Raw genomic sequence first — 22,144 nt, 5'->3', positions numbered from 1 at the left:
TAAATTTAAGAAAATTGAAAGCATATCAAGCATCTTTTTAGACCACAATGCTATGAAACTAGAAATCAACTACAACAAAAAAGCTGAGGAAGTCACAAATATGTGGAGACTAAACAACACGCTACTGAACAACCACTGGAGCAATAAACAAATCAAAGGAGAAATAAAAAAATACCTGGAAACAAATAAAAAAAAAAACACAACATACCAACTCTTACAGGATGCAGCAAAAGCAGTTCTAAGGGGGAAATTTATAGCAACACAGGCCCACCTCCACAAACAAGAAAAATCTCAAATAAGTAATCTTAAACCACACCTAACAGAACTAGAAAAAGAAGAACAAACAAGGCCCAACATCAGAAAAAGGGAAATAATAAAAATTACAGCAGAAATAAATGAAATAGACTAAAAAAAACAATAGCAAGGATCAATGAAACTAACAGCTGGTTCTTTGAGAAGATAAAATTTGACAAACCCTTAGCCAGACTCACTAAGACAAAAAGAGAGGCTCAAATAAATAAAATTAGAATTGAAAGAGTAGAAATTACAACAGATACCACAGAAATAAACAGGATTATAGAAAAAATACCACGAAAAACTACATGCTAACAAATTGGATAACCTAGAAGAAATGGATAAATTCTTCGAATCATATAACCTCCTAAAACTGAATGAAGAAGAAATAGAGAATCTGAATAGACCAATTACAAGTAAAGAGATTGAAACAGTAATCAAAAACCTCCCAAAAAACAGAGGTCCAGGACCAGATGGGTTCTCTGGAGAATTCTACCAAACATTCAAAGATTTAATACCTATCCTTCTCAAACTGTTCCGAAAATCTGAAGAAGACGGAATGCTTCCTAACTCACTCTACGAGGCCAACATAACCCTGACAAGGATAACACAAAAAAGAAAATTATAGGCCAATACCGCTAATAGATGTAAAAATCTTCAACAAAATATGAGCAAATCAAATACAGCAATACATTAAAAGGATCATACACCATGATCAAGTGGGATTTACACCAGGGAGATAGTGATGGTTCAACATCCACAAATCAATGTGATGTACCACATTAACAAAATGAGGAATAAAAAATCACACGATCATCTCAATAGATGCAGAGAAAGCATTTGACAAGATCCAACATCCATTTATGATAAAAACTCTCAATAAAATGAGTATAAAGGAAAATACCTCAACATAATAAAGGCCATATATGACAAACCCACAGCCAACATCATACTTAATGGTGAAAAAGCAAAAGCCATCCCTCTGAGAACAGGAACAAGACAAGGTTGCCCACTCTCATCACTCCTATTCAACATAGCACTGGAGGTTTTGGCCAGAGCAATTAGGCAACAAAAAGAAATAAAAGGTATCCAAATCAGCAAGGAAGAAGTGAAACTCGCACTGTCTGCAACAACATAATTCTATATATAGAAAATCCTAAAGAATCCACCAGAAAACTATTAGAAATCATCAACAACTAAAGCAAAGTTACAGGGTACAAAATCGACTTAAAAAATCAGTTGCATTTATATATACTAACAATGAACTACCAGAAAGAAGTCAAGGATATAACCACATTTACAATCGCAACAAAAAGAATAAAAATATCTAGGAATAAATCTAACCAAGGAGGTGAAACACATATACACTGAAAACTATAACACATTATTGCAAGAAATCGAAGAAGATATAAAGAAATAGAATCCATACTCATGGATTGGAAGAATAAACATAGTTAAAATGTCCGTTATTACCTAAAGCAATCTACAGATTCAATGCAATCCCAATCAGAATCCCAATGACATTCTTCACAGAAACAGAACAAGGAGTCCTAAAATTTATACGGAACAACAAAGACCCCAAACAGCCAAAGCAATCCTGGAAAAAAGAACAAAGCTGGAGGCATCACAATCCCTGACTTCAAAACACACTACAAAGCTCTAGTAATACTGGCACAAAAACAGACACACAGATCAATGGAACAGAAATGAGAGCCCAGAAATAAAACCACACATCTATGGACAGCTAATCTTTGACAAAGCAGTCATACAACAAGTCATACAAAGAACATACAACAGAGAATTTCTTTTCAATAAATGGCGCTGGGAAAACTGGACAGCCACGTGCAAAGGAATGAAAGTAGACCATTACTTGCACCATACACAAAAATTAACTCAAAATGGATTAAAGACATGAATGTAAGACCCGAAACCATAAAACTCCTAGGAAAAAAAAAGGCAGTACACTCTGTGATATCAATCTTAGCAGTATCTTTTCGAATACCACATCTACTCAGGCAAGGGAGACAAAAGAAAAAATAAACAAATGGGACTACATTAGACTAAAAAGCTTCTGCAAGGCAAAGGAAACCATGAACAAACGAAAAGACAAGCCACCAACTGCGACAAAATATTTGCAAATCATATATCCAACAGCGGTTAATTTCCAAAATATATAAAGAACTCATATAACTCAACAACAAAAAAACAACAGGGTCAAAAAATGGGCAGAGGATACGAACAGACATTTTTCCAAGGAAGATACACAGACAGCCAACATGCACATGAAAAGATGTTCAACATCATTAACTATCAGGGAAACGCAAATCAAAACTACAATGAGATATCACCTTATACCCATTAGAATGGCTATAATTAATAAGACGAAAAATAACAAATGTTGGAGAGGATGTGGAGAAAAGGGAACCCTCATACACTACTGGTGACAATGCAAACTGGTGCAGCCACTATGGAAACCAGTATGGAAATGTCTCAAAAAATTAAAAATAGAAATATCATAAGATTCAGCTATCCCACTACTGGGTATTTATCCAAAGAACTTGAAATCAACAATACAAAGAGATTTATGCACCCCTATGTTCACTGCAGTATTATTCCCAATAGCCAAGACGTGGAAGCAACCCAAGTGCCCCTCAACTGATAAATGGATAAAGAACATGTGGTGTACATATACCATGGAATACTACTCAGCCATAAAAAAAAAGGCAAAATTGTCCTATTTACAACAACATGGATGGACCTTGAGGGTATTACGTTAAGTGAAATAAGCCAGACAGAGAAAGATAAACACAGTATGATTTCACTCATGTGTGGAAGATAAACAAACACATGGAAAAGGAGAACAGATCAGTGGTTACCAGAAGGGAAGAGGTGGGGGGAGGGCAAAAGGGGTAAAGGGGTACATACATATGGTGACAGATAAAAACTGGACCACTGGGGGTGAGCAAGATGCAGTCTATACAGAAACTGATATATAGTAACATACACCTGCAATTACACAACGTTATAAACCAATATGGCCTCATTAAAATAATTAAAAAAAAAATACACCTTTGAAACACGAAAAAAGAACAAACACAACTAGACTATTGGGGGTGAGCAAGATGCAGTCTCAACAGAAACTGATATATAATAATGTACACCCAAAATTTAACAATGTTATAAACCAATGCAACCTCAACAAAATAATTTTAAGAAACAAAAAAAAATGGTTAAGATGGTAAATTTTATGTTATATGTATTTTACCACAATAAAAAACAATTTAAAAATATAACACCAATGAGATGCAATCAGCAAAATCTAGACTGTGGGAAACTCTACAAGACAAACAACAATTCAACAAATAAAACACAAAGAAAAAGAGAAACAGAGAAGAAAACTAAAGAAATTTAAGAAACATCAACTAAGCAAGATGTGCAGCCTTCATTTGGACTCTAATTCAAATAAAGTGTATTTCTAAACTTTTATGACATAAATCTAATGAAAACTGGAACACTGGCTGAATGTGACATTATGAAATGGTTCTTTTTTCAGGTATGCTAAGAGTATTATGGTTTTTAAGTCTTTACCTTTTAGAGATCATACAGAAATATTTATAGAGAAAATGATATGATGTCTAAGATATTCTTATTTTCTTCAAAAAATAAGGGAAAGGAGTAAGAAGATGGAGTACAAATGAAATACACTTGATCAGCCATGATTTAATATTGATGTAGCCGGATGATGGACATACAGGCATACAGGAACTAGGCAATTATTTTTAAGTTGAAATTTTTTCCATAATAAATCTTTTTTAAAATACGAACTATTTTAAAATGAACTATGAACCATTCTTCACTTCTGACAAAGACTCAAACATTTGATAATATACTCTGTTGAGAGTATGGGGAAATAAGTGCTCTCATATACTAGTGGTGGGAGTATAAAATGGTACAAACCCTACACAAAAATGTACTTGGCAATATCCAGCAAAAATACACATATCTTTTATTCCTCACTCGCCCAAAATGAGTGGCCTCACTTTGACAAATCTAAACCAAAGACTCACTGTTAAAAATACAAAATGACATATACACAGGCTAACCTTTGTGGCATAAAATAAATAGTATGTATTGGTTATGAACACATATATGTAGATATATTTATTTAATATCTTGTTACATTGATATGTAACATAAATATGGATTGAAAATACTTACACCAAATTCCTGACAGTGCGTGACTCTGGAGAAGAAAGTTATCAGACTCAGGCAAAATATAATGGAGACCTTATCTGTAATATCTTCCTTCATTAAAAAAAAAAAAACTGATGCAAACATGACAAAACATTAAAGGCTAATTCCAGCTGTGAGGTTCACAGGTTTGTCATGTTATTCTGTATAGTCTGGTTTTATTATTTTTCCCTGCAAAAAGGAAAATACAAAGTAAGCAGGACCAAGATACTGTTGCTTTATACAGGTGGAGCCTACTCTCTCAAGAAGCTTTGGCCATGAATGCAGGGAGATGGAAGAGTTGCTTGAAGGGGACCATTTATGACAGAGAAAAGGAGTGAGATAATGCAGTGAGACATGGCAGACGGAAGTAGAAAACAATGAGAATTCCCAAAAGGAAATAAGGATGGTTGTAAATGTGGGTAACCTGCGCTTGAACAAAGGCACATTGAGGAACAGGAAGAGCACACCTAATGAAGCAGACAGCAAGAAGACACATAGTTTCTCTCCCCTGAAATGCACAATGTAAAAATGGATATGGAGAGAACCCTGACTCAAAACCCTAAGAAACAAACTACAAGAACCTTGTACACCTGTTTCTATTCTTCTTACATTTTCTGCAGTCATTCCTTTCTGTTTTCCTTTAGAATACAGACAAAGCGTTTTTTTCAAAGTTCCAGGTTGTATCTGTCACACCGAGCAGAACCCCGAGAACAAAATGTGTCCTCGTTATTTCAATTTTTAAGGAAGAACAGCACACCTCTGAAGGGGAAGATTAACTCAGCAGGACAAGAGTGGTAAACGCCTCTGTCTGGGAACTCTCCTTCTAAGACTAACCCTTGTACTAGACATTCTACTTTAATAAGGGAGTCAATTTTTCTTATCAGCAAGAGTAAAGATACCTACTGAAATTTTTACAATTTTCAACTATGAAGCAATAAGATACGTATAATTAACACAACTCTTCTACTTAGCATTCTCACTATTTTCTCATCTTTTCCAGGAATCTGGAACTTAGATTAGAAACCATAGAATACTAGCTTGGAACAGGACTCTAATCTAGTTCCAGAGTCAGCAAACTACAGTCCACAGGCCAAGCAGGGTCTGCCACTTGTTTTTGTCCAAATTGGGCTACTGCCTGTTTATGTAAATAAGCTTTTCTTGGAATACTGTTTGACAATTCAATTACATATTGTCTACAGCTGCTTTCAAGCTACAAGGGCAGAGTTGAGTACTTGCAACACAAGCCATGTGATCTGCAAAGCCTAAAATATTTACCATCTGACCCTTTACAGAAAAAGTGTGTCAACCTTTGCTCTAGTCTAAAAGTTCTCAACCTTCTTTAGTCTCAACATCATTCTCATGTATAACATGCTCATATTCTGAATCACTAAGAGTCAAAATTCCATCTTTTACAGATGAGGAAATCCAGACCCTTTATTTAAACCGCAACTAATGAGAAGAATGAGATAATGTTCAAGAACTTTGAGAGGGGGTATATTAGCCCTACAATATAACTATCAAATTCTGAGTAACCAAGCAAAATTTTCAGAAAGAGCCCTTAGATCACGTTGTTTGAAAAATAATTTGTAGTCATTGTTTTAAAAACCTCTTACGTTATATGGGCCCCTGGCCATGTTCTCCGTAAAATGAACTCTGTATTTTGCTCATCAAGTGTAGTGCACATTGCCATTTGTCAGCCTGTCTTGCAACTGAATTTCCTCTTCCTGTGTTTGGAAATCACAGCATGAGTCCTGACAGAAGACAGGGCTCTGCCTCCCAATATGGAAGCTATAAAAGCCAAACCCTTGAGGTCTCTATCATCCTGGGAAGTCAAAAGAAGACAAGTGGTCTGAGCTCGGGCAACTGGATGTTGCCATCATGACTTAGAATCTAGAGGAAATGATACCCCATTTCTTTTCCAAAGACTCTAGACCCTCTTTAAAAAGCGAAACCTTTTAAATTACTGCACATCAGTTGCTAAACTGGTGAAGTTTAAAGGAAGAAATGCCAAAGAAAGAGAGAAAGTCCTTCCATCAACTGCTTTTTTCCCTCCCACAGACATAAGTAACAGTGGTGCTGACTGTGACACCACTGCTCTGCACAATGGTGCAGAGGAGCACAGAGGGCTTGCACTTCCCCGAGCCACCTTCTCGGTGTGGTTCTGAGTTAAGAGTCTACAGGCGATCTGAGTCACAATTATCATCACAATTATTCTCAGGAGGCAGAGGCAGGACAGACACACAAAGGCAGATGTGAAGTACTCGGAGAGGTGAGAGTGAGCTCTTGAGAAAACCACGTGTTGCATCTGGGCTCATAGGAGCTGTGATAGTCAGTGGTGGCTTCTTGAGACTCAATACCATCAAAAGTAGACAGTTCCAGCACTGCAGACTGAGATCGCCCATGAGAGCTTCCAGGGCAGTCTTCAGAGTCACAAGGGCTTCCCGGCAAGCTCCTACAACCAGGCTGAGATTCTCAGAGAAAGTTTTCCTGACCGTTGCACCTCCAGCCTTTCCATGGATTCTATAAGTCTCTAGTTCCTGTATTAAAACCCTTCATACTTGGAAAGCATAGCATGGCTTCTGTTCTCCTAACTGAAACAAGACTGATAAAACCCAAATAAATCCTAGCATACTGAAGAGCTGAACAGAGGCTTCATTCTACTTCAACAAGCTAGCATTTTTACATTCATTTTCTCATTTACTCCATCCCCAAATCCTCCTTTTACAAATGTGAAAACTAAGACTAACCAATGTCAGTAAACAGCAAAACAAGGTTTAAAACTCAGGGCTACCAAACACCAAGTACAGTACTCCAGAATTTATTTAGGAAACAACTGTAGTAAAACACCCTGTGATTTCCTATATAAAAATACTAAAGGGCAACCACAACTTCCTCAAGGTTTAGGTAGGAAGATCACTTATTCATGAAACTTACTAAATCACACTGGCAGAACTACTCTAAAGTAAGTGTAGGTTGCAATCTGGTGGCCTACAAGACACATGCTCTCTTTGAATTATGTTGTCTGTTTTTAACCGACTTAATTGCCAACATTTTAAAAACAGAAATATACATAAGTATCAGAGCTCTATCTTCTCTCAAAAAAGAGGAGAAAATATCAAAAGATCTACAACAGTGGACCCACATTTAGCCATAGCTAAATCAGTTAAAGATGAACAGCATTTGGCCAAACAGGAACAAAATTCTCATGTCTATAAGAAAAGTAACGGAAGATGGAGTGGCAGCCTCGCTGGAGGGACGCATCACACGCCAGGTCTGCCAGAGGCTCCAGGGCGGCCCTGATTTCTGCCCTTCTCCAGTCTTAGTTGTTCTAGTCTTCTATGTGACTCTATAAAACTACCAAAATACCTACTCTTCAAAAAGACTCTTAATGAACTCACTCTTATGTTTTGTACATAAATGAAGCATCAAAATCCAATAAGAGTTTCAGAAGATGAGAACAGAAGAAATAAAAGAGAAAAAAACAATATAAGAAAATTTCCCAGAAGAATGCAATATTTCCAAACTAAAGGGTCCACCAAATACACAGTACAATAAATATAAAAAGACCTATGCTGAAAAAATTCTGGGACGTCAGCATCATCGTGGAGTGAGCTTCCCCCAGTGAACTCTCCCCCTCTAAAACACAACAAAAAGGACATTCATATTCCACCAGAAGCTATTCACACAACACAGGGGACACCTGAGGCACCCAGGCAGCCATACACCCAAGGTGCTGGAATCCCAAGAGTAAGCGGAAGGAGATAAGAGGAGCTCCTTTCCTTCCCCAAGGACTGCCATCCAGAGACTGAGACCACGCAGCTCTCAGAGGAGAGGGAGGGACGGCTCACCACATAAAAACCAGCGCACTCCAAGACCCCTCACAGCCCGTGGGGATCCCCCTACAGAGGGAGCGGAACTGTTGCAAGTGTAGTTTCAACAAGCTAGCCCCTGAGGAGAAGAGAGAACAGCAGCAAGGTGAGAAACCTCTGAGACTGGGGACGGGAAAGTAAGCGCCCCTCCCACACCCGGCCCCCCCCCCGACTGGTGCTTCAGCACAGCAGCGCCTCAGCTCAGCCCTGTCCCCAGAGGCAGCAGCCCCCAGGTGCCTGGGCCCCACCAGCAGGGGCAGCGTGAACACACCCCACCCCCATAGGCAGCAGCCCCCAGGCACCTCGGCCCGACCAGCAGTGGGGCGAGCCTACGCCCCTGCACCAGATGCAGCGGCAGCTCACACCCCACTACGCCACAGCCCCAGCTGCTCCGGCTGGACCAAGCCACGGCCACAGCTTCCCCGGCTCCACCATACCACAGCCCCAGCTCCTTCAGCTAGACCATGCCCTGCCCCCAGCTCCTCCGGCTTGACCGCTCCCTCCCCCTGGCTCCAGCTGCTTCGGCTTGGCCTGTGCTCAGGCTCCAGCTGCCTCAGCACCAGCAGCTTCAGCCTACCACACTCCAGTTCCAGCTTCTTTGGCCCAGCGGTGCTCCAGCTCCTCCTTCTTTGGCCCAGCGCAATCCACTTCCAGCTTCTTTGGCCCAGTGGCTCTCCAGCTGTTCCCTCTTCGGCCCAGCGCAATCCAGTTCCAGCTTCTTCAGCCCAGCGGCACACCAGCTCCTGCTTCTTTGGCCCAGTGGCACTTCAGCTGCAGCTGCTTCAACCCACCCGCACTCGAGCCCCAGCTGCTTCGGCCTAGCTGCGCTCCAGCTCCAGCTGTTCCCACACTTCCCCCCCAGCAGCCTCCACTCAGCCACGCCTCAGATCAGCCACGGGCCGACGAGAGTGCCCGCAGATTGAGGCTGCCCAGAATACACCGCACTTGACCCCCACCCAGCGGCAGCAAAAGGAAACTGTGACCAAATATTTTCACTATGAGAAAAAGCCAACAATGACAAGCACCACGCAAAAATATATTAAATCTCCAGACCAAAAGGAAAATGACAAGCACCCAGAAATCAACCCAGAAAACACAGAAATGTATAACCTTAATGACACGGCATTCAAAATAGCCATCATAAAAAAGCTTAATGAAATACAAGAAAACACAGGCAGACAGCTCAATGACATCAGGAGTTTCTTCACAAAAGAGATTGAAACTATTAAAAAAAATTCGGAAACCTTAGAAATGAAAAACACGACAAAGAAGATAAAGACAAATCTGGAAACCTTAGGCATCAGAGCTCACAAAAGGCAGGAAAGAACTAGCAATATTGAGGACAGCAATGCAGAAATGCTCCAGATGGAGGAAGAAAGAGAACTAAAACTAAAAAGAAATGAAGAAACTCTCCAAGAAATATCTGACTCAATTAGGAAATCCAACATAAGGATTATAGGTATTCCAGAGAGAGAAGAGAGAGAAAAAGGAGCAGAGAACTTGTTAAAGAAATAACAGATGATAACTTCCCAAACCTGGAGAAGGAGCTGGAAATAGCAGTGACTGAAATAAACAGATCTGCTAAATATATCAACACAAAAAGACCCTCTCCAAGGAACATAGCAGAAAAGCTGGCAAAAGTCAACGACAGAGAAAAAATATTAAGGGCAGCTAGACTGAAAAAAAAATAACATACAAAGGACTTCCTATCAGGCTCAGCCAATTTCTCAACAGAAACTTTACAGGCTAGCAGTGAGTGGCACGATGTATTCAAAAGCTTTCAGCCAACAATACTCTATCCAGCAAAAATATCCTTCAGATATGATGGAGAAATAACAACTATCCCAGATAAACAAAAGCTAAGGGAGTTCATTGCCACAAGACCCCCACTACAAGAAGTGCTCAAGAAGGCCCTCATCCCCGAGAAAAAAAGACAAAGGGGATTCAAAGTTTTGAACAAGGAGGAAAATAGGTCGACAAAACTAGAAAAATTGCAGTCCTCTATCAAAATAGATTAGTAAACACTGATTTATAAAACCAAAGATCAAGGGAAGGTAAGCACCAGGCATAAATATAACCTCATCAGGTTACACACGAACTCACAACACAAGAAGGAATAAGATGTGACAACAATAACTTAGAAGGGGAAGAGGAAAAGGATCAAATCAACTTAGTCTAAGGGAATAACAGGACATCAAAAAATGGACTATCACATTCACAAGATTTTTTTATACAAACCTCATGGTAACCACTAACCAAATAATCAGAACAGAATCACACACGACAAAGAAAGAGAAAAATAAGAGAAATCCCTATAGAACTACCAAACTGAATTGGTAGTCTGAAACACATGGGATGAGAAACAAAAGAAATGCAAAAGAACCAGAAAAAGAGCGATAAAATAACAACAACGAGCCCCCATCTATCAATAATTATCCTAAATGTAAATGGACTGAACTCTCCAATCAAACGACATAGAGTGGTAGAATGGATTAAAAAACAAGACCCAACAATATGCTGCCTCCAGGAAACACATCTCAGCTCTAAAGACAAACAGGCTCAGAGTGAAAGGATGGAAGACGATACTCCAAGCTAATGGCAAACAAAAGAAAGCAGGTGTTGCCATACTTATATCAGACAAAGTTGACTTCAAGATAACACAGGTAATGAGAGACAAAGACGGGCAATATATAAGGATAAAAAAGACACTCCACCAAGAAGACATATCGCTTTTAAATATAGATGCATCCAATACAGGACCACCAAGGTACATAAAGCAACTATTAATAAACCTAAAAGGAAATTTTAACACCACCACAATAATAGTGGGGGATCTTAACACCCCACTCTCATCAATGAACAGATCATCCAGACAGAAAATAAATAAGGAAATAATGGACCTAAACGAACAACTAGATGAGATGGACTTAACAAACATATACAGAGCACTCCATCCAAACACAGCAGATTACACATTCTTCTCAAGCGCACACGGAACATTCTCAAGAATAGACCATATGTTAGGAAACAAGACATGCTTATATAAATTTAAGAAGACTGAAATCTTAACAAGCATCTTTTCAGACCATAATGCCATGAAGTTAGAAATCAACTACTAGGAAAAAACTGGGAAAGTGACAAAGCTGTGGCGACTCAACAACATGCTACTAAACCACCAATGGATCCTTGATGAAATTAAAGGAGAAATCAAAGCATATCTGGAGATAAATGAAACTGAAAATACACCATAGCAACTCATATGGGATGCAACAAGAGCAATCCTGAGAGGGAAACTCATAGCAGTACAGGCCCACCTTAACAAACAAGAAAAAGCCCAAATAAGCAACCTCAAACTATGCCTAACAGAATTAGAAAAAGAAGAACAAACAAAGCCTAAAGTCAGCAGAAGGAGGGAAATAATAAAAATCAGAGCAGAAATAAATGAAATTAAAATCAAAAAAACAGTAAAAAGGATCAATGAAACAAAGAGCTGGTTCTTTGAGAAGATAAACAAGACTGACAAATTCTTAGCTAGACTCACCAAGAAAAAAAGAGAGAAAGCTCAAATAAAATTAGAAATGAAAAACGAGAAATTACAACAGATAACCACAGAAATACAAAAGACTATAAGAGAATACTATGAAAACCTATATGCCAACAAATTGGACAACCCAGAAGAAATGGATAAATTCCTAGACTCCTACAACCTCCTAAAAGTGAATCAAGAAGAAATAGAGAACCTGAATAGATCAACCACAAGTAAAGAGATTGAAACAAAATCAAAAACCTCCCAAAAAATAAAAGTCCAGGACCAGATGGCTTCTGTGGACAATTTTACCAAACATTCACAGAAGACTTAATATCTATCCTTCTCAAACTATTCCAAAAATAGAGGAAGATGGAACACTTCCCAACACATTCTACGAGGCCAACATCACCAGGCAAAGCCAGGCAAAGACAACACTAAGAAGGAAAACTACAGACCAATATCCCTGATGAACACAGATGCAAAAATCCTCAACAAACTAGTGACAAACTGGATACATCAATACATTAAAAAGATCATACACCATGATCAAGTGGGATTTATACCAGGGACACAGGGATGGTTCAACACCCGTAAATCAATCAGTGTGATAGGCCACATTAACAAAACGAGGAATAAAAACCACATGATCATCTCAATAGATGCAGAGAAGACTTTTGACGAGATCCAACATCCATTTATGATAAAAACTCTCAACAAAATGGGTATAGTAGGAAAGTACCTTAACATAATAAAGGCTATATATGACAAACCCACAGCCAACATCATACTCAATGGGGAAAAACTGAAAGCCATCCCTCTGAAAACAGGGACAAGACAAGGGTGCCCACTTGCCACTCTTATTCAACACAGTACTAGAGGTTCTGGCCAGAGCAATTAGGCAAGAAAAAGGAATAAAAGGAATACAAATAGGCAACGAAGAAGTGAAACTCTCGCTGTTTGCAGGTGACATGATCTTGTATATAGAAAACCCTAAAGAATCCATCGGAGGGGCCGGCTCCGTGGCGTAGCGGTTAAGTGCGCAGGCTCTGCTGCTGGCGGCCTGGGTTCAGATCCTGGGCGTGCATCGACGCACTGCTTGTCAGGTCATGCTATGGCAGCATCCCACATAAAGTGGAGGAAGATGGGCACAGATGTTAGCTCAGAGCCGGTCTTCCTCAGCAAAAAGAGGAAGATTGGCATGAATGTTAACTCAGGGCTGATCTTCCTCACAAAAAAAAAGAAAGAATCCACTGGACCACTATTAGAAATAATCAACAACTACAGCCAAGTGGCAGGCAGGGTACAAAATCCACTTACAGAAATCAGTTGCATTTCTATATGCCAACAACAAACTAACAGAAAGAGAACTCAAGAAAACAATCCCATTTACAATTGCAACAAAAAGAATAAAATATCTAGGAGTAAATTTAACCAAGGAAGTGAAAGACCTATAGAATGAAAGATATTCTATAAGACATTATTGAGTGATATCAAGGATGACATAAAGAAATGGAAAAATATTCCATGCACTTGGATTGGAAGAATAAACATAGTTAAAATGTCCATACTACCTAAAGCAACCTACAGATTCAATGCAATCCCAATCAGAATCCCAAGGACATTCTTCACAGAAATAAAACAAAGAACACTAACATTCATATGGGGCAACAAAAGACTTTGTACAGCTAAAGCAATCCTGAAAAAGAAGAACAAGGCTGGAGGAATCACAATCCCTGACTTCAAAACATACTACAAAGGGATAGTAATTAAAACAGCGTGGTACTGGTACAAAAACAGACACACAGATCAATGGAACAGAATTGAAAGTCCAGAAATAAAACCTCATATCTAGGGGCAGCTAATCTTTGACAAAGGAGCTAAGGACATACAGTGGAGAAAGGAAAGTCTCTTCAATATATGGTGCTGGGAAAACTGGACAGCCACTTGCAAAAGAACCAAAGTAGATCATCCTCTTTCGCCATACACAAAAATTAACTCAAAATGGATCAAAGACCTGAAGGTGAGACCTGAAACTATAAAACTCCTGGAAGAAAATATAGGTAGTACCCTACTCGTCATCAGCCATAAAGGGATCTTTTTGAATTCCATGTCTACTCAGCCAAGGGAAACAAAAGAAACAATCAACAAGTGGGACTTCATCAGATTAAAGAGCTTCTACAAGGCAAATGAAACCAGGATCAAAATGAATAAGAAACCCACCAGCTGGGAAAAAATATCTGCAAATCATATATCTGACAAGGGGTTAATCTCCATAATATATATAGAACTCACACAACTGAAAAACAAAAAAAACAAACAATCCGATCAAAAAATGGACAGAGGAAATGAACAGACACTTCTCCAAAGGAGATGCACAGAAGATACAAAGAAGATATACAATAGGCACATGAAAAGATGCTCAACATCACTAATCATCAGGGAAACGCAAATCAAAACCACACTAAGATATTATCTTACACCCATTAGAATGGCTATAATCACCAAGACAAAAAGCAACCAATGCTGGAGAGGCTGTGGAGAAATGGGAACCCTAATCCACTGCTGGTGGGAATGCAAACTGGTGCAGCCTCTATGGAAAACAGTATGGAGATTCCTCAAAAACTTAAAAATAAAAATACCTTATGATCCGGCTATCCCACTACTGGGTATCTACCCAACAAACCCGAAATCAACAATCCAAAGAGGCTTATGCACCCCTATGTTCATCACAGCATTATTCACTATAGCCAAGACATGGAAGCAACTCAAGTGTCCCTCGACTGATGATGGGATAAAGAACATGCGGTACATATATACCATGGAATACTACTCAGCCATAAAAAAAGACAAAATAAGCCCATTTGCAACAAGATGGATGGACGTGGAGAGTATTATGTTAAGTGAAACAAGCTGGAAAGAGCAAGACAAACAATGCACGATTTCACTCATGTGTGGAAGATAAACCAACACACAGACAGACAGAACTGTTTGGTGGTTAACAGGGGCTAGGGGGGCGGGGGGTGGGCACAAGGGGTGGAGGGATGCACTTATATGGTGACTGATAAACAATAATCTACAACAGAAATTTCACAATGAAAAAAAGTTAATTAAAAAAAAGACCTACATTAATGAACTTTTAGAACACTGGGTAGGAGATGTTAAAACCCTCCAGAGAGAGAAAAAAGATCACATACAAATGACAAGGAATCAGAACGTCATCAGACTTCTCAAGTGCAGAACGGGAAGCCAGAAAACATCACACCACCACCAAAAATCTAAGGAAAATGAATTCACATACACAATTCTAGACCCAACAAAATCATCAATCAAGTATGAAAATGAAGTAAGAATTTGCTCAAAAAATTTACCTCAACACACTCATTCTTAGGAAGCTGTAGTGTTTAACTCTATATTAACTAATTTGAAAATATAAACATGAAGAATAATTTTTCCAGAAAAATTTATCAAAACTAACTATTCATGGATTTAAAAAAGCTAAATAGACCAATAATGATAAAAGAAATTGAAAAATAACTTAAAGAGGCATGGCTTTGCAGATAAAATTCTTCCAACATTTAATAAAGAGATTTTTACACTATCCCAGAAAACTTCACAACTCACTCTAGGAAGTCAGCCTATCTCACAAAAAACAGAATAGCACACGTGCACACACAAATACAAACAAAGAAAACTATAAGGCAATCTCTCTTATGATCATAGATAAATCCTAAAATGAAATCCAACAATATACTGAAAAGAATGAAACACGGAGAACACGAAGGTTTTGAACCCAAGAATGCATGGTTGGTTCAGCACTGGAAATCTATCAATACAATACATTACATTAAGAGATTAAACAAGGAGCCTCACAGATCACCTCAATAGATGCAGAAAAAGCATCTGATAAAATTAAAAACCCAACTCAAAAAACAAACTTTCTTAGCTAAACAAACAATAACTACCAAAAACCTACAGCAAACATCCTACTCAATGTCAAACATTAAAAAAAACATTCATTAAACTCAGAACAAGATGACAAGATAAAGATGCCTGTCATCACCACACTAACATATTGGAGGGCTTGACAATGAATGCTTCTAGGACAAGAAGGACAAGACAAAGAAATAAGAGAGAGAAATATTGGAATAAAAGAGATTGCAGAGATGACTGTCTAACTAGAAAATCCAAAGCACCAAACTATTAAAACTAGATTCCAATAAGCCAGTTGCATATAATTACCAAAAAAAAAAGTTCTTCTATAGTAGATCAGTAACAAATTTGAGAATGTAATAGGATAAAGAATTATACTATCCACAATGACAACAAATACAAAATATCTAGGAATAAAACTAACAAGAAATGTGGAAGAACTATATAAAGAAAATGTTACTAATGTTAAGCTCCCTAAGGGCAGGGATCCCTGTCTGCTTTGTTCACTATGCATTCCAACCTCTTAGATCAGCGCCCAGCACACAGTAGGTACTCAATAAATATTTGGTAGATGACTGACAGACAAAAAGAAGAACTTGACAGAGACGTCCTCATTGCTGGATGAAAAGAACCCATACTGTAAAAATATCAGTCATTCCCAAATTACGTGAATAAACTCAAAGCAATCCCAATAAAAATTCCAGTTGAATTCTGTATAGAACCTGATTGATAACTCTCAAGTTCATTTTTTTAAAAAATGCACAAGGATAATCAAGAAATTTCTGAAAAAGAACATACACACACACTAGAAAGCAATTATTTTAAAAAACTATTACTGAAAATTTAATATATTATAAAGAGGGAAAAGATGGAGAATTCAATAAATCGTACTAGAACTGTTAGAAGCTCCAAATTCACACCATATCCAAAATAAAATTCCATATGGAATAAAAGCTAAATGTAAAAAAGTTCAGAAACATAAAATGTTAAAAGCATAGAGAAACGCCTGGCAGGGAGACACCATTACAAAAAAAGCTTATAAAAACAAGTGACATATTTCACAAGGTAAAATTTTAAAACTTCCACAGAGTGAAAAGTTTAAAACAAGGTTATAGGGCAAGCACCATAAAAAGGGGCCAATAATCCTAATAATATACAAATAATTCTTTAAAATAATGAAAAAGAAATCAACCACCCAATAAAAAAAGACAAATGATATAAACAGGCAATTCACAAAAAAATAAATATAATGTATGAAAAGATGCTTAATTTCACGAGAGATTGGGAAAGTGTAAGTTACCACATTGAGGCTATTTTTCTGTCTCAAGATTATGAAAAATTAAAAAGATTCTTAGAGAGGGTATGGGAAACAAGGTATTCTCATACATTACTGATAGGCGGATAAAGTAATACCAACTTTTTTGAGGACAACCTGACAAGAGCTATCAAAAGTTTAAATACACATCAACTTGCAACACAGTATTTTCACTAGAAGTACCTATCCCCCAGAGATATTTGCTTAAGCACATCAAGATGTGTCTACAGATGTTTAGTGCAGTATTTTCCACAGTGGAAACAGTAGAAATAACTGAAATGCCCATCAAAATAAAAATGGTTCAACAATCAATGGTGGAGCCATACGACTCTCACCTACTCACAGGGGAAGACCCCCAGGACCTACTCTTAAGTGAACAAACTGCAGAAAATACAGGATCCTATTCACACCACAAAGAGCGCCTCAGCTGTAAACGTGCAACTTCCACATGCCCAGAACAGGGGGTACAGGGATTCATACAGAAAACATTTCATTTTTTAATTCATTCATTTGTCAAATATTTGTTGAACACATACTACGTGCCAGGAACCTGGAATATACGGCAGGTAATATAGGCAGCATTCCTGTCCTCATGGGGCTTACGGACTACTGGGCAAGGGAGATTTCACAAAGCAGTAAATAACTAAACAAAATTACAAACTGCGGTAAACGTTCTGAGGAAAACAAGGGTGCCACAGAATAAAGGGGAGGGCGGCACATAAGCAGGAGATGGAAATACTTTAGATAGAAGGAATGCTCCAGGAAGGCCTCCGAGAATCCTGAGACCTGGGCATGCAGAGCCAGTGGGGCAAGAGTGAGGGCAAGGCAGTCCTCCTGGAGAGGAGCAGGCCAACACTCACACCGCACGATGGTGAAGCGGCGCGGCCAAATCAGATAGCACTCACACACCCTGGTAAGGAGTCTGGTTTAGTCTAAGGGCAAAGGGAAACCAGCCGCCTGTGACAAAATGGAAGGATAAACTCCACAACATGAAGGCTAAAGCCTACTTAACCCTCCAAAACAGCAATTCTCAAACTTGCAAAAGCTTTTGTTTATGTGGATTACAGTCACGTGTCGCTTAACGACGGCGGCACGTTCTGGGGAGCGTGTCGTCGCTGTGCGAACATCCGCGTGTACTTCCACAACCTAGACGGCGTAGCCTACGGCACACCTAGGCTGTATGGGATCGCCATCAGACATGGGGTCCGTCGCTGACCGAAACGGCGTTATGCGGCGCACCACTGCATATTCATTCACATTTACTATTTTAAAAATTAAAAATGAGATACTTGAGGGCCGGCCCTGTGGCTTGGTGGTTAAGTGAACGCGCTGCGATGCTGGCGCCCCGGGTTCGGATCCCGGGTGCGCATCAAGGCACCACTTCTCTGTCCAGCCTGAGGCCGAGTCCCACATACAGCAACTAGAAGGATGTGCAGCTGTGACATACAACTATCTACTGGGGCTTTGGGGGCAAAAAATAAATAAAATCTTAAAAAAAAAAAAAAATGAGATACTTGAAAGAATATGCAAGCACACATTCCATTAGCCACCTGTGTAACGAGGTCTTCACGTGTCACATAGCCTCTGGGAAACTCGACTAGTCAAAAGTGAAACATGCAGACAACGTTAGTATCACAGTTTCGACCCAGGAGTTCCCAGACTACACTTTGAGAATGATATGATATCAAACACGATTCTGACCCTAGAAAGTAACCACGTAAGGAAGGTAAACCAGGTATTTTCAAAATTTAACTACAAAGCCTAAGATCTAAACGCGCAAAAAAATTCATCTGCCAGAAAAGTGGCATACACCAAATTACATTGCCAGAAGCGACCTTTCCGCGTAAAGTATGAGGTTTTTTCCATTTTGCCACACAAACGTTTTGACATTTGGGCCAAAATTCCCGTGCAGGACTATTACAAGGTGCTGCTAAGTAAGCACTACTAAACAACCCCTCTGGAGTAGACACTAGAACGGTTTCCCAACGGTTCAATAATAAGAATTGATTCCAAATGCTTCTGTTGGTCATACTTTCTCACCTAAGGGTTTTCTTTATCAAAGTTTCGAATAATCACAAAAGTCACTTCAAGTATTTGTCCATGCTAAAAAAAAAGAAACAAAAACCCACAATCAACAAAATGTGATTGCACCAGAAAGTGACCTTACCTAAAATTTGTTAGGTGCCCTATCAAAATCATCTACGCTTGCAAAGCAAGACAAACTACCCCAAGGAACCGACCCAGTGTCTACACCTTTTCTGCCCCGCTTCCACCTCTGTCAGATGCTGATAACGGAAAGAGAGACGTTTACTAGACAACCAACGAGTTCCCGTCAACACACACGAACTGGCCGAGCTGTTTCAAGACGCCCTCCTCCCTGGACGCCGCACCGTTACACACTCCTTCACAAAGGCCCGTCTGGAGCTGCGTCTGTGCCCCGGGCTCGAGTCCTCCGCACTCGCCAGGACGACGCCTCCGGCGGCGCCCCCGCACCCCCAGGCGCTGTCCCTCCCGGACGGGCGTCTCGCCGCAGAGAGAGCAACGCTCTCTGCGGACTGGACAGCGGAGCACCGGAGCAGGACAGCCACGGCCTGCGCCGGGAGGGCGGACAGCGGGCCCTCCCGAGGGGCAGGCGGACGGCCCGGCCCCCGGCCCCCGGCCCCGCAGCCTCCCGCGTCCGCCCGCGGGGCCCACGTACCTCCGGCGCCGGCTCCTCCGCCCGCTCCCAGGGCGGCCGCCATGGTGCTCGCTGGGCCCGGCCGTCAGCCTCGCCCACCAGCCAGCCGGGGGGCCGCCGGGCCAGCCGGGGCCCGGAGACGCGCGGCGGAGGACGGGGGCGGGGGACAGCGGGCCCGGACAGGGGCGGGGAGGCGGCCGAGGCGGGGGTCGCGGGCCGCTCGGGCCCTGCTCCTCCGCAGGAAGAAAACAACAAACTATGGCAACATGGCCGCCGGCTCGCCCGCCTCCGCGGTGCACGCCGGGATGATGGCGGCCGGGAGGCGCGGGGCGCGGCGCGGGCCTCCCCTCCGACGCTGCCGCGGCTCCGAGCAGCCTCCGACTGACGAAGGCCGAGCACGGGAGGCAAACAAGAAGTTAGCGGCCACGCTGGGCTCCTGAACCCCAAACGTTTAAAGTGGGGGCGGGGGCGGTTGCCGGCCGTAGTTCGGCCCCGGGCTCTGTCGTAAGGCGCTTTGCAGCGGTTGGCTCCGAGCTTTACGGCCGGCGGATATCCCGTTGGAAGTGGGCGGGAGCAGGCCCCGCGTACTGTGCTGCGGCCTGAGTCTAGTTTCTGTTGGCACAGTAAGGCGGGGGTTGGGGGCGGGAAAGCTGCAGTCGCGGACGCTGCGGTGTCCTGCCGGGGGAAGGGAGCGCGCAGCCCAAGGCCGCGTCCCTTGGGCCGGCCCGAGGTCGCTGGGCATGCGCAGTGCCGCGGGCCTGCGGGCGGCTGCAGGTGCGCTGGAGCGCTCGGGACCGCCCAGACCCTGCGACGACCCCGGGGGTGAGATGTGAACCTGGTGTCCATTTCTGAGCAGCGAGAGAGGTCAGAAAGCGACATGCTGATAAGTGACATGGAGGAAAGGGTCCTGGGGAATGACAGTGATGGGGGGAAGGCTGAGGGCTTCTTGGGATAAGGCGTCAGCGAAGGCTTCTCAGACTTGGCGGTTGGGGGCGGGGTGTGAGTATAATTAGGTTTTCAAGTACACACAAGCTACAAGCGTTGATTCAGTAGCAGTGAATGTAGGGATTATGGGGCAAGGAAAGGGTCACGTTAAGTAGAAGGAAGGCTGCGCAAAGGCTGAGAGATGTCCAGTGACTTGTGTGATTGGAGAACTGCAAGCAGTGCATGTGGCTTCTAGAGTATTGGATGAGGAAGGCGCTCAAGAAGCAGTTCGCTGGAAAGGTGTGCAAGGGCCAGAGTGCGGTAAGGACTTGGGGCATTTTTCTGACGCTGAGGGAGTGTTGAAAGGTTTTCAGAAGTTACATGATAAGATTTTTGTTCGAGAAAGATGGCTCTGACAACAATAGAGAAGATGGGCAGCATGGAGAGATTGAAACTGGAGGTACTGACACCAGTTAGTAAACCGTCACAACAGTCCCTGCAGGAAATGGATTCCTGGATGGATAGAAAGATGGACGTGTAATAAAACATTAATGGTAGAATCTTGGTGGCTAAACGAATGTTTATTGTAAAGTTCTTTCGACTTTTATATGTGTTTGCTATTTCTCATAATAAAATGTTTGAAAAACATTCCTGGATCAATAATTAATGTAATACTGTACTCATCTAAAAAATAAAAACTAAAAAACACTTTCTTGTGATTCAGCTGCATGTAATCACTGCAAAAAGAAATAATAAGCTTGGCAAGCAATCTCAAATAATTAAGTCTCCCTCAGAAAGCACATTAACACATCCAGATTTAAGATGGCTTAAACCCCTAAACACCTTTCATTATTTTTTGAGCCGTGGAGGATGAAATTCCTAACTCAGAAGTTTTTCAGGACAGTTTCGGTGGTGATCCTGAGAAGGATGCTTCAAAAAAACAAATTCATGGGACCAGTCTGGTGGCGCAAGTGGTTAAGTGTGCACACCCCGCTGCGGCAGCCGGGGGTTCAGATCCCAGGCGCACACCAACGCACCATTTGTCAAGCCACGCTGTGGCGGCGTCCCATGTAAAGTGGAGGAAGATGGGCGTGTATGTTAGCCCAGGGCCGGTCTTCCTCAGCAAAATGAGGAGGATTGGCAGATGTTAGCTCAGGGCTGATCTTCCTCACCAAAAAAAAAAAAAAAAATTCATAAAGATAAAACAATCTCAAATACTTTGTAGCCATGTTATACTTGAAAGATTTCTCAGTTATAAACCACCTAAAACTGAATTTCTCCGGGACAAGTGTCTCTACACTTCTTTGATCCAACACCCACTGGAAAAACTTTTGCACGTGGACACTAAATATTTGAAGATCTTGATAAATTAC

The 22,144-nt window shown here is 41.1% G+C and overlaps 1 protein-coding gene across 4 annotated transcripts in view; it reads right to left on the bottom strand.

Annotated features, from left to right (window-relative positions):
* The window catches only part of RBM33 (RNA binding motif protein 33), a 152,896-nt gene extending 132,431 nt beyond the window's left edge, over positions 1–20,465 (bottom strand). For 3 of the 4 annotated variants that reach the window (XM_087433637.1, XM_087433643.1, XM_087433648.1), the window contains exon 1: positions 19,869–20,461. In XM_087433637.1, coding sequence (XP_087289763.1) covers positions 19,869–19,911 — 43 coding nt within the window. In that variant the 5' untranslated portion in view covers positions 19,912–20,461. Of the gene's footprint in view, positions 1–19,868 lie in introns of all 4 variants that reach the window. The other variant, XM_087433658.1, reaches the window with a different exon arrangement.
* Positions 20,466–22,144: the final 1,679 nt, after the last annotated feature.

This window comes from Ceratotherium simum, chromosome 1, assembly GCF_057802395.1.
Source record: "Ceratotherium simum simum isolate JZ-2026a chromosome 1, ASM5780239v1, whole genome shotgun sequence".
Taxonomy (NCBI): Eukaryota; Metazoa; Chordata; class Mammalia; order Perissodactyla; family Rhinocerotidae; genus Ceratotherium; species Ceratotherium simum.
The sequence above is the reverse complement of the archived record's forward strand: the minus strand, read 5'-3'. Positions and strand labels throughout refer to the sequence as shown.